This window comes from Primulina eburnea, chromosome 9, assembly GCF_022965805.1.
Source record: "Primulina eburnea isolate SZY01 chromosome 9, ASM2296580v1, whole genome shotgun sequence".
Lineage (NCBI taxonomy): Eukaryota > Viridiplantae > Streptophyta > Magnoliopsida > Lamiales > Gesneriaceae > Primulina > Primulina eburnea.
This window is the reverse complement of record NC_133109.1, coordinates 27,065,596-27,078,245: the sequence shown is the minus strand read 5'-3', so window position 1 is coordinate 27,078,245 and position 12,650 is coordinate 27,065,596. Positions and strand designations below refer to the sequence as shown.

At 34.6% G+C, this 12,650-nt stretch overlaps 1 protein-coding gene across 1 annotated transcript; it reads left to right on the top strand.

Annotated features, from left to right (window-relative positions):
- Window positions 1–2,224: 2,224 nt before the first annotated feature.
- Window positions 2,225–11,396, top strand: LOC140841413 (UTP--glucose-1-phosphate uridylyltransferase-like). Its single transcript, XM_073208806.1, has 18 exons — window positions 2,225–3,047; window positions 3,671–3,759; window positions 4,388–4,478; window positions 5,375–5,435; window positions 5,546–5,623; window positions 5,693–5,737; window positions 5,850–5,920; window positions 7,145–7,217; window positions 7,322–7,379; window positions 7,516–7,562; window positions 7,629–7,691; window positions 8,679–8,719; window positions 8,803–8,875; window positions 9,869–9,952; window positions 10,035–10,133; window positions 10,222–10,326; window positions 10,855–10,926; window positions 11,019–11,396. Exons 1-18 carry the CDS (start codon window positions 2,428–2,430, stop codon window positions 11,058–11,060), a joined length of 1,812 nt encoding a protein of 603 aa, XP_073064907.1. The 5' UTR covers window positions 2,225–2,427; the 3' UTR covers window positions 11,061–11,396.
- The last annotated feature ends 1,254 nt before the right edge of the window (window positions 11,397–12,650 follow it).

Sequence of the window (12,650 nt, the reverse complement as noted above, 5' to 3'; positions counted from 1 at the left end):
TACATTGCATTAGATGATTATGCTTGTTTACAGATTTTGTATTCATGCATTAAGATAGGACAGTCTGGAGATCAGGCAGACTTCTAGACGTTCGGTTCTATCCCAGCTTAGGGGAAGATCACCCCCCTATTGTAGACGTGGATACAGATCAGGCCGAAGTCTAGGAATAAGACGTACCGTCACCCCGATTGGGAGGGTAGGTGATAGATCGTCTTATTCACACCGGGATCCCTAGAGTTTTAGTCGAGTCGCATCTAGACATGATTAGGCTCGCATTTCATGATTTTATATGAATGACATTCATATCAGCATGTTTCATGTTTTATAGTATTTATATGCATGTTCACATGTTTATACTGGGATTTGTTCTCACCGGTTTTCCGGCTGTTGTTATGTCTGTATGTGTGCATAACAACAGGTGGGGCAGGATTTGGGTCGAGACAGAGATGATCGTGTTAGCGTGGAAATCTCGGGCCTAGCAGATGGACCAGTAGTTGTCTGTTATTATGTACTGTCTTTTATTACTGGTTAAGGAAAACATACAGAATAATACATGTATTTGATGTTTGTATGTTGTATTTAAATAAAGAACTCATGCTCGTTTGTTTACATTAGATTTAAGGTAAAAAGCGAAAAATTGACCCACGTTTTTAATAACAATCCATTTAATCCCAAGAAAAAGAATTAGAGCCCGGGTCCCCACAAATAGCATCAAACGGAATTAAATTTAAAAATTTCCTCTTCCTATTGAAACTAGATAGAATTATTTATATCACTTGCTTCATACTTTATTAAGTTTTCAAGATTTAGTTACTCCATATTACAATAATATTGCGGTAGAATCTTTAATGCTAACAGATGATGATCGGAATATTTTAAGTAAATGTGTTTCTTTATTAGAAATTTTTAAAGAAGCAACCGATAAATTTTCTGACATTAACTACCCTATTTCAACCATGTTTCTACATTTGATTTTCAATTATCGTGATGATTATGTTATACGTAATTTTGTTTCAAATATGGAAAACAAAATTTTAAAATATTGAGAAACTATCCCAATTGTGCATGGTTTAGCTTGATCCTACTCAAAATTAAGGAGGATTAGACGTGTTTTTTTTAATATTATACTAAATTTATTCGGAAGAATATTGTTGGTAAAAAAAAGTCAATCATGCATTCTTTCCAAGAATTGTTTGATTTTTATGCTAGTGAACAATGTGATGAACCGAATGCGTAGCTCGAGGAGATGCCGACATATAAAAGCAAAAGTAGAGCACTGAACTTCTTTCGAAGTTTGAAACGACAAAAGTTCAAAGAAAAATCGATGACAACAACCAATTACAATGAGATCCAAATTTATCTAAGCCAATATATTGAGACTACAGAGAATTTCGATGTTGGTGGAAAGTAAATTCTAAATTTTATCCAGTGTTAGCTGCAATGGCAAGAGATGTCCTACCCATTCAAAGTTCAAGTGTTATTTCTGAACCAGCATTTTCAGTATGCGGAATGATCATTGGTGAGCGAAGAACTAATTTAAAGCCAAAAGCACTTTCCATGATACCATGCCTACAAGATTGGTTTGCAGCTGAAAAAAAGAGTAGGAGTGTTTGTGCAATCGATAAATTTTAAAGCTCAATTTCCGATGAAGATCAGGAATATTCAAAATATATTTTAATAAATCGTTATGAATTTTAGATTTTCAATTGTATAATCAATCTTTTAATTATTTTATTTTTATCATTATTCAGTATTGTTTCAATTCAAAATACTAAATAAAAAAAATGTTCATTAATAAAAGTAATTATATATTAAAAATAATAATATTCGGACAAGAAACTCGGAACCAGTCTAAACTGAACCGGAACCGGTCTAAAATTCATCGAACTAGTCAAAGATTTAAATCTAGGAACAATGTGCCTATGATGTAGCACCTGGCGGAAGGAGGAAGGTCTAGGCAGATGGGCAGGGATAGGAATCGTTTGGCTTGTTTCGTTTCGGGTCAATCTCTTGGGAACCGGAACCTAGAACCAATAAGCACCTCTATATGTATCTATACAGAATTGATATTCCAATCATGACTTTGCAATCATTCAGGAAATTTTCGATCCACAAAATCATTATAAATTACCATAAAATTTTCCAGAAACAATCAATTTAAATAATTATTTCTTTGAATTATGAAAAATTGTATAAAAAAAGTTGTACTAAATTTCTTATTATTGTCAACAAGTAAGTATCACCTACGATCGGAACACGAGCATCAAGCAAAGTTGGCCCGAAGCCGTTGAGTCGAGGATCAGATAAGCTGAGTAGTGACGCCGCCGCCGTCCTTAAACCCCCCAGAGGCCCTTATTCCACTTCCATCGACCACCCCCGTTTCACCATTCAGAGGGAACGGCTGAGACTCCCTTGTTTCACTTTACAATGTCTTTCCATTCCGTCGTAATCCAGAAACTTCTCAGCACGAATGCTCATCTCGGCCGCCGCGTGACGGAGCACCATTTCAAAATCTTCTCCGAAGGCACCCGCAACTCCATTAGCGTCATAGATTCCGACAAGACCCTCATCTGCATTAGAAATGCCTGCAACTTCATCGGACAGCTTGCTCGCAACAATGCGCGATTCCTCTTCGTCAATACAAACTCTCTCTTCGACGAGATAATATCCCAGATGACAGAGATCACGAAAATTAAGAATGATACAACTTGGCGTCTTGGAGGCTTTTTAACAAATAGTTCGAGCCCAAAGAAATTTCGGGGCAGAAACAAGAAATTTAATCTTGGCGCGGTGCAAGCTCCAGATTGTATTGTTATTTTTGATTCGGAGAGGAAGAGTTCGGTGATCAGGGAGGCGGATAAGCTGCAGATTCCCGTTGTTGGGCTGGTGGATTCCAGTATGCCTTGGGATACTTATAAGAAGATTACTTACCCGGTTCCGGCAAATGATTCCGTGGAGTTTGTGTATTTGTTTTGTAATTTGATGACTAAAACTATCTTGAAAGAGCAAAAGAGGGCAATGGCGGAGGAGGGGGAATCAACAACTCGGTATAAGAATGATGTTTCAGTTGTTTTAGTGATTCCTTTCTTATGTACCTTACATGAAATTTAGTGTCTTGATTAGTTTGTGTTAGTTATCTTTGTGCTCTATACAAATTTGTAATTATTTTATTATGTTGGTTGGTGCTTCTTGGATACTTCTTTGGTTGTGATTCTCAAGGTTTCTGGGGACTGTAATGTGTTGTATGTTTATGTTTGCAACTTGCACAAGTTTTTTATATTTCTATTTTGGACTCTGGCATCAGTCAACAATGTTTTGCTTCTTGAAGAATCAAATGTGTCTCTGATTACACTGTTTGAGTGTGCTTTAGTCAACAATTTAGTGTACTTTAGTGATACAAATCATCGGCTTTGATGAGTTATTAGTCCTTTTGATCATGTCGCAAATCAGATTATCTGTTCATGCGTTCAAGTGATTATAGAGATTATATGTGATTTTAGGGCTTTCTTAATTTATTTGTTTCGTTGGCAACTTTTTCTTTAGCTTGTCTAAAGTTTCATACGAGATTTCAAACCTCCTTGATTTCTTATATTTATCTCTTGTATGTCCTCATTCCACTTTAGTGATTATCACTTGTACTTACTGCTTTTTTGGAACTTGCATGTGGAAGAGAGGAGGACGTTCAACAAAATGACCAGACTGTTATGAAGGACAAATTTTTTGTCTTTCCTTATGAAAACTTGAAGGCAGTTCCTGATGGTAAATAGTTTGATTGCATTCATTTTTTCTTCCCCCGTTGGCCAATTATAGGTTGTAGTTGAACTAAGTGGTTCTTGAATCAAATATTTTAGTTCTTGACTTTATTTTTTTTTTGTAAATCTGTTATTTTAGAATCAATCATCAAAACTATCCCTAGGTTGGATGATTCTCTAGTATATATTCAAATTCAATGTATATGCTAGTGAATCTCAAGCAGACGCACCAAAAAAAATTGGTAGGTGAATTTTAGCACCCTATTTAAAACTACTTTTCATATCTCCTAAACCCAAACTTCATATTTCTCATTTTGGCATCACTTATATTTCATTGAATTTTCCTTTTATCTTATTTTCTCCGTAAATTAAGGATTTTTTTTTTTTTTTTTGCCAAACTACCACTTCATGAAAGCAAATAGCAACTGTCTTGGTAGTTCATGATAGGTTCTAAGGTAATTTAGATTGTTTGTGCATGCCAAATGGAATTATCATGGACTTATGACCTTGAAAACTAAATGATCCCTCCTATTAAATAACACCAAGACTATGTTCAGAGCTTTAGACAATAGCATTTCTAGTCCTTTGATTTTAAGTAGTTGATTCTATTATCGCTTTGTTTACCACTTTCACAGATGTACAAGAAACCATGCAGCTTTTGAACAAACTTGTCGTATTGAAGTTTAATGGCATTTTGGGAGATAAGATGGGCTTTAAAACCCCCAAGTAAGCCTTTATCCGAGACACTACCTTTAAACCTATTTGCTCTCATTCCTGGAAATGTTCATATCATATGAGACAGTATTATAACTGATGTGGGGGCTGCTATTTTAAATTTATTGCATTTGTTTTAGATAAAACGGTATGGTATATTATTTTAACAAATAAGAGCGATTTGGCTGGAAAAGCTTCTTCAATGGACACTATCTAAATATTTTCTAGAGGGGCGATGCACAGCAAGGGACATGGATATCATATAGCTTAGGCATAAGGGGCAAGGCACTTGCCTTATCGAAGGGACACATACTATCTCGTGATACTATCAAATCTAAATATTTGAAAAAAATTGTTTTATGCCATCGATTGGGTACAGACTATTACATAATAATAAATAAATAAATATTTGTAAGATTGCGAAAATGAAATGATTAGAATCAAATTGCACTTTGAATTCGCAATTCCTGCATTTAAGGCACTATTCATGGGGGCCTTGATTCTTTTAAGGCACCTTAATTTCACAGTACAGGCATGCATTTATTGAAGTGTTGATTCTGGATCCGTGTCTAAGCGCAAAGGTTGGGCCTTCCTGCTTCTTGATCCAAGGCGCATACCTGGTGGACTTTTGATAATTATGATTACAGCGTTGCAAGAAGTTGGCCTTGCTCACTAAGACCTGGATTAGATACAGTGACAAATAATTTCACTCCTAAAGAAATAGAAAACTGCACATGTAGTTTATCTTTACCAATTTCAAGTTTATTATAATTTTAAATGCCCTTGAAATCTTTTCGCAACATTTTATTGATCCAAATACGGCATAACAATTTCTTATCGCCTCCTATAAGCTTACAAATGCCCATATGTCTCTGCCAGCTTCTCACTTTTGTTTGTGTTTGATGCAGGTGCATTATGGAAATTGCTCACGGCTTAACATGCTTGGACTTGATTGTCAACCAAATCGATGTGATATTCCATCTTTTTTCCCCCGAAACTTGGGTTTAATATTTATACTAACTCTTAACAAAATATTGAACAGGTTGGTTCTGAGTATTTTAATTTTGCACTGTTTGCAGGGTCTCAATGTAAAGTACGGATGCAACATTCCTTTGATTTTGGTTAATGAAACTAGTGCACATGATAGTATAATGAAGGTAACTTTGTGTTCTCAGCTGGAATTGATATACGTTGGAAATTGACACTTGCTGCTTGTTTGGTGATAGGTCTTGGCAAAGCACTCAAATAAGAACATCCATGCTGTGACGATGGTTTGTGTTTTGGTGCTTTAGGTGCATCTGTGTGATTTATTCCATATAGGACTCTCTTTTTGTTATACTTGATTTTTATGTTAATTTTGATGACCTAATATTTTATGGACAGAGTCAATCCCAAGAAAGTACAAGTAACGTTGTGCCTCCACCAGCTGAAGGGGAAGATGGCAAGAATCAAATGTAATTTATTTTATTCCGTTCTGAAAATAACATTAGAAACTATAAATGTGCTTGGGTTAAATTTGTGGTTAATTGGTCGAAACATCTTGGTTACAAATTATACACTCGGTAATAAGATTAGTTTTGCTAATTTCTCTTATTTCTTACTAAATTTGTTGTGCTTAATTTTTTTTAATTCCTAGTTCTCCCTCTCTCGTGTCTGTGTCATGAAGTATTCCTCTTCCATCTGGGTTGCCAATTTAAGTAGTGTGTTTATTTGCGTAACTGTATTATCTGTAAAGTGCTGGCACCCTCCCTAGCGATGTTTCTCTACCATCATCCCATTTAGAAATATGCGGTCACCTTTCCTGATTTGAAATAGAATGCATTCTATTTTTACTTTGTTTAATTTATTTGGCTCTGATTTTGTTCAATATGCTTTGTATTGTTCATTTAGCCATTGCCCATTGGATGTTCCTACTTCACCGCCTTTTGAAAAAATTGTTTCCCTTCCATCCTTTCAATTTGTGGTTAAAAAAAAAAAAACTAATTAGTATCCATGACAACCGATAAGTTCTTCCATCATAATTTTCTTATTTTCAGTTTTTTGCCAGATTTCCTAGTTCTGAATTATTCAGTTCTTAGGAATTCATGATATTGTATGCATTGATTATTGTTAGTTGGAATGTTGTTGGAGGAAAGAAATGTTTCAAGTTTTGGATTTTTTCTAGCCCTTGCATTTATAGTTGAGCATTGATCTCTGGCAGTTTTATATGTTTCAGATAGTCCATTTAATGTTTCTTTATTTTCCTGTAGAAATAGAAAATCAGGAGTCTTTTCCTGTTGTTTTGCTCATTAATACATCGTATGTGCTCAAGTAGCTTGAGCACCATGCTAATCAAATCTCACTCTGCTCAACCCTGCATTGTGATGCTGCTAAAAAAATAAAAACCGTGTTCATTCCATTCCTAAAGAAGGTGCTTCTTCTCTCTTATCTGGAGAGTGAATGCAGCAGTCTAATTGGCAATCTGTTATAACTTTACAACTCCCTGAGTTGGTTTGTTTGTTTGCTACTGGAGGCTTTATTTCTTCCATAAAATCTGTGTCTGCTTCCTGTAATGCAATTGAGAGTTTCTGACTGGAAGTACAGCTATTTGAGTGGTCTCACATTTGCGCTCTCTGGTGAAGGGTCGTTGGGTTATGAAGATACCTTAATTTTGTGTTTTTGTCTTTGTACATGCGAAGGGGTTCTTTGAACCTTGCCAAGGTCTTCCTCCAGCTGGTACCCAGTGGAAAGTTGGATATAATGTTCTCTCAGGTGCAAGCCTGATTCTCCAAACTCGTATTTTGTCTGACCATAATTTTGAAGACTCATTTATACTCTTTTGGACTTTGTTTTATAACATTTGTGTTTTCTGGCAGGGTAAAGAGTATATCTTGATTTTGAGTTCTGATAACCTTGCTCACGTTGTCGACAGAAGTATCCTCATCAACGTTAATGTTTTTCTCACTTGTTAAAATTTTTCCTTCCCCTAGATTTGTGTAACATTTGTATGTGGGATTCATTTATACACTGAGCAGAGTCCAACAGTTCACTTCCTTAAATCAAATACCAGAGATTCTAAACCATTTAATTCAAAACAATATCGAATACTGTGTGGAGGTACGCTCAGCAAATTTTTTAATTGCATCGTTCTTTGTTAGTGTTTCTAAGTCTCATAGTATTCAGGTGATGCCAAAATCCTCTGAACTAGAAGGGAATGACAGTTTGCAGAAGAAAGAAGATTTTAAGGTCGGTTTATGCTCAACATTTTTGAAGTCCATGCAAAATTAGTTGTTTTCTTTATTTAGTGTATGAGTCCCACCATCTTCATCTTTAGAAATTTGCTCAGTCCTACTATTTGGTGTTATTAAACATAACATGTGTTAAAGCCCAAATACGAAATCTGAGCTTCTGATAACACTTTAGTTGTACTTGTTAAGAAATAGAGAAATAACAGCCCTAGTAAGCTCCACTGAAGGAACTTGGTTCTGGAACTAAAGGTTTGTAATCAGTGGTTTTTCAACTATTCATGAACCTGATATCATGGGTTTGTATTGTTCTATGTTTAATTCTATTAATCTGCTGCCTAAACTAGCTAGAGCAGGAAGGTTCATCTCTAGCGGACTCACATAACCTACCACAATTACAGCCAAAGAGTACTCCAAATAATACTGTCTGGCTCAATTCTTATGAAGTTGTTAGGCCTATTGTGGGCCCAGCATATTCCTTATTGAAATCAGATAATGCCAGAAATGAAAAGAAATTTGCCCCAATTTTGTGTTTACTCTCTGTTAGACATGCATTTTCTCATTAGTTTTCTGGAGTCATAAGGCAGACTTGAAATTGCCTCAAGTTCAATTCAATTTGTAAGAAGTTTGTTTCTTAAATAGCTATTAACTATTGTAAGCGTACCTTAGCTTTTTTTAATCTCTTATATATTGTGTGAGATTGAACTGTTTCACTTACATTCCAAGATCATGAGATGTGTCTGTTGTTTCCATCCATCACTATTAATTGTGGTCAGTTTTTTGTTTGATAGTTTTTGTACTCTCTTTTTTATTCAAACTCGTATCAGGATTAAAAGCCATGTTATTGGTCTTACTGTCCACTGCTTCTTATGATTTTAATTCTTATTTTGTGCTGCCGTCAGCATTAATTTTAATTTTATTATGGTTGGACTTTAATCCATATATTTAATTTGTTTCTGATACTGATTTTTTTGTGCGCATCTTGAAGACTCCATTGCCAAAGATGAACTGGAAATTCATTGACACAATGTAAGATATTGCTGTTGGGAGTTTATTTTTCAATAGTAAATTAGCTATTTCTGTAATTCCTAATCAGTCCCGATCCATGACAGGTGGATAAATATGAATTCCATTGGAAGCCTGGTGGCAAGGCGTGCTGCGAGAGAGGACTTTACCATTTCAAGGGTAACAATTATACTCCATTAGAATTTACTTGCAAACACTCGCTCGTAAATGTATAAAAACACTTCTACCTTCCATAGATTGATGCATCAAATGTTAATAGCTGCATAGTTGTAAAAAGCGTGCGCTTCGGTAACCACCCAGGTGCAGACCTTGCAAGAGGCGAGCCGCAAGGTTAGTCCAGGCACACGCCTCTTGCAAGGCGCAAGGCTTGCTTGAGGCTAGAAAAAGCGTGCTTCTATGAAAATTGTTTGTGAGCAATTTTTGTCTAAGTTAATATAACCCAAGCCCATAACTTTTTAATTATTAGAAAATCCTGCATGTATGTATGGGCAGACTTTTATTCCATAAAAACTCTGAGCGAAGAGCACCATCTTTCACCTAATTTTAATCTGTGCATCCTTAATTTTTTTTTATTCTCTTTGCAACGTCAATTACAGTGTTTCTATATTACTTCTTTAATTACTGCAGTGTTCTCTTTCTTTTGTTTTTTATTTTTCTTTATTTTATAGACCCTTAAATATATTAACAGCCACTCTTTTCTTTATGTTTTTACCTGCAATTTAATTCCAAGACATATCCAATTTTTCATCTAATGTTTTCTTTAAGAAGACAAAGAGGGTTAACGATTAGTTAATTGATTTTTTTTTAAAAAATTTACTTTGTATATTTGTTGTTGTTGATGAATTTTTTATTTTAATTATTGTTTAATATTCAATTGAAGTATATTTCTATGTACATACATTTTAGTTAAATTCACCTTAAATATATGAATTCTAACAATTTAAGCTAAGTATTTCTTATTTCGCCTCGCCTTGCACCTCAGGCTCCAGGACACTTGTGTCCGTTACTGCGCCTTGTGCCTTAAATATCTATGAATAGCTGCTATCTTTTTGAAAAAAATTTGCAGTATTGTTTCACTTACACAAACTTATTGTTGTGTTTGACTTTGATCCACATGTTGCTTATTCCCTTATTGCTACTTGTATTTTGCAGCTATTTGATGAGTCTTTAGCTCTAAGTGTTCCAAAGTCAAGATATCTTCCTGTTGAAGCCACATCAGACCTACTTCTGCTAAAGGTTATTCTGGAACCAGCCTGAATGTTTATTACCTTTTGTTTTCTTTATAGCATTTATAGATTATCATTTTCCTCTCATTCAGTCGGATTTGTACACCCTTATGGATGGTATCTTGACGAGGAATACTGCCAGAGAAAATCCTGCAGATCCTACCATTGAACTAGGACCAGAATTTGAAAATGTAAAGCCTTTTCAATTTAGACCCTTGGTTCAGTGCTCCCACCATTACCTTTCCTTCGTCACACAACTCTTTTTATACTTTTTCTCAGGTCGATGACTTTCATAGACGCTTCAAGTCCGTTCCTAGTGTTGTTGGGCTTGAAAGCTTGAAGGTGACCGGTGATGTTTGGTTTGGAGCTGGTATTACTCTCAAGGTAATAATACTTTCCTGCAATAAACTGGTAATACCAACACCTGTTCAAATATTCATATTTATTAGTTTGCATTTGAATTGGAGTATTTGAAACTGAGTGAATTTCAAATTCTTAATTCTAAACCATTGTTTATGTTTAAATGAAGAATTCATATACGTATTTCAAATTCCACCTCTTGCTCCCATATGTTTTTATATATTTTTTTTAGAGGATTTGAAATTATCACCAATTATGTATCAGCTCAAATCAATAGATTTTTAAATACTTTAATTTAAATATTTAGCATAATACACCAATCCAAACACAACTTGAGTGAAAAAATTGTTTCCACATTCCTGCGATTTGAACTTTATATTCTTCAAACTCCATCACGAAACCTTGAACCAAAAAATTACATTGTCAATAGTGGAATTTTAAAATTTTCATTATTTTTTTGATGGGCACAACTACTTTAGTTTTGTCTGTCTTCTCCACCATGAATAGTTTCTGCATATCAACTGTTTGACAATGTTGGTTTTTCTTTTCAAGGGAAAAGTCAGCATCCATGCCCGACTAGATATGAAAATAGTAATTCCGGATAAAATGGTGCTGGAAAATACGGTATGACACAACAGATTTAATAAGAGTACGTTTTCAAATGCAAATTAACGCAATGACTTAGAATGTGAACGAGATTTCTGCTTCAATTACAGATAATTACCAGTCAAGGAGACATTGGAGGAGGATCTTCATAGTTTTTACCGCAAAGCCGAACCGGAATGTTGTAATGAATTTTTGTCTTTGTATTTTCTCTATAATTTAACAATTTCTTTTACAACTCCTTTCTTTTCACTAGAGGAGCTAAAGCGGCTGCCCTAACTATAGAAATAAATCAGTCCCTGGTAAATTTATTCTTGAAAATTGTTAGTTTATTACAGTCAACTGTCTTACACCTTCAGGTTTTTTGTTTTTGGATTTGGTTTGGATGATGATATTAATGATCAGAGTTGAAGCCTTGTGTAGAAAAAATGGTATTCTGTTGGGGAAACTCCAGATAGCAATTTCTAATAAAATGTTTTCTTTGTTTTTTTAATGACGATGGAATCTGTAGCAGCAACCTTTCGGTGGGCATATAATTAATCTCCAGGCTAACATAATAGCCTGCAAACTACGTTAGTTAAGTAAAATACTTTCTTGCTCTTATTGATTGATGAAGGATACTGTTAAAAGGAGCTATATCGGATTTGGCTCTCTTTGTTACCATTCACATTTGTGACTTATATTGTCTTTAGAACTAATAAAATGTACAGTTTTTTACGCTAAATCTTTCAGAATTCATCATCATACGTGTATCATTATAAATAAAATAATAAAATTTATTTTAAAATAATTGACAGGTCCTTTTTATCCGCCATCAAAAGGATTGTCAAATTTGTAACGTAACCAGTCCTTTTTTAGTGGATGGTCAACCTAAATTTACAACTCTAATGTATTTTAAATACCCCTCCCCGTATATTCCAATAGCTTGGGGAGGGCTGTATAAAAACAAACAACATATAGTGAGTTATTGAACCAATTTTATTTTATTTTTTTCAAAACGTAATGAATAATTTGATCAACTTCTTAATATTTGTTGTAGGAGACTTGCAAGATTCTTTTAAAAGTGATGATGAGCACTGCAAGGAAAACAGGCGAAAGGCTTGAATTTGTGCCTGTGGGCATGGTAGCTGTTATAGACAGATACCCTGAAATTGAAAGCTAACAATGTGGTTAGTTCAATAGTATCAAATATCCCTAATGTTGATCCAATGACTAAAAATGAAGTCATATCATTTTTCATATGACGCAATGCATTGGATTACAACCATTAAAAATTCCGCCATTTATTGAGAGCTTTGACGTCAATAACAAAATAATTTTCAACTTAGTCAACTTCTTACTGCAATGCTAAAGCTAAAGTCCCGATCCCTTGAATTGAAAGCAAAAATTATGAGAACATGAGAGCCAAATCAACTTGTTAACCTGACACTAGAAAATAAAGGTATCGTCCAATGTATGTATTCACATCTTGAGTTGGAGCTTTGTCTGACGACTGAAAGTTCCGAGTAAGTAAGCTCACAATGTCAGATTTTTTTTTCTTTCTCAAAAATCATGTGTCTACGTATATATAAACATGATAAATTATAAGCGGAAGTAAATCGAGCGTTACCTCCGGCCATTGAAATTTTGAAAGTTATCTTATTTTCCTCCGATTAAAGTCTTCTAAGCACTTCATACACTCTATAGATGATGTATAATTTTCTTATGTAGTGTGTGCTTAGGGACCTCATGTTGGAAATTTATAG

Coding starts and splice junctions, on each gene's coding strand:
- LOC140841413 (XM_073208806.1), top strand. CDS start 2,428: ATGTCTTTCCATTCCGTCGTAATCCAGAAACTTCTCAGCACGAATGCT. Junction 5,436..5,545: donor TGATTGTCAACCAAATCGAT/GTGATATTCCAT, acceptor CACTGTTTGCAG/GGTCTCAATGTAAAGTACGG. Junction 5,624..5,692: donor CACATGATAGTATAATGAAG/GTAACTTTGTGT, acceptor GTTTGGTGATAG/GTCTTGGCAAAGCACTCAAA.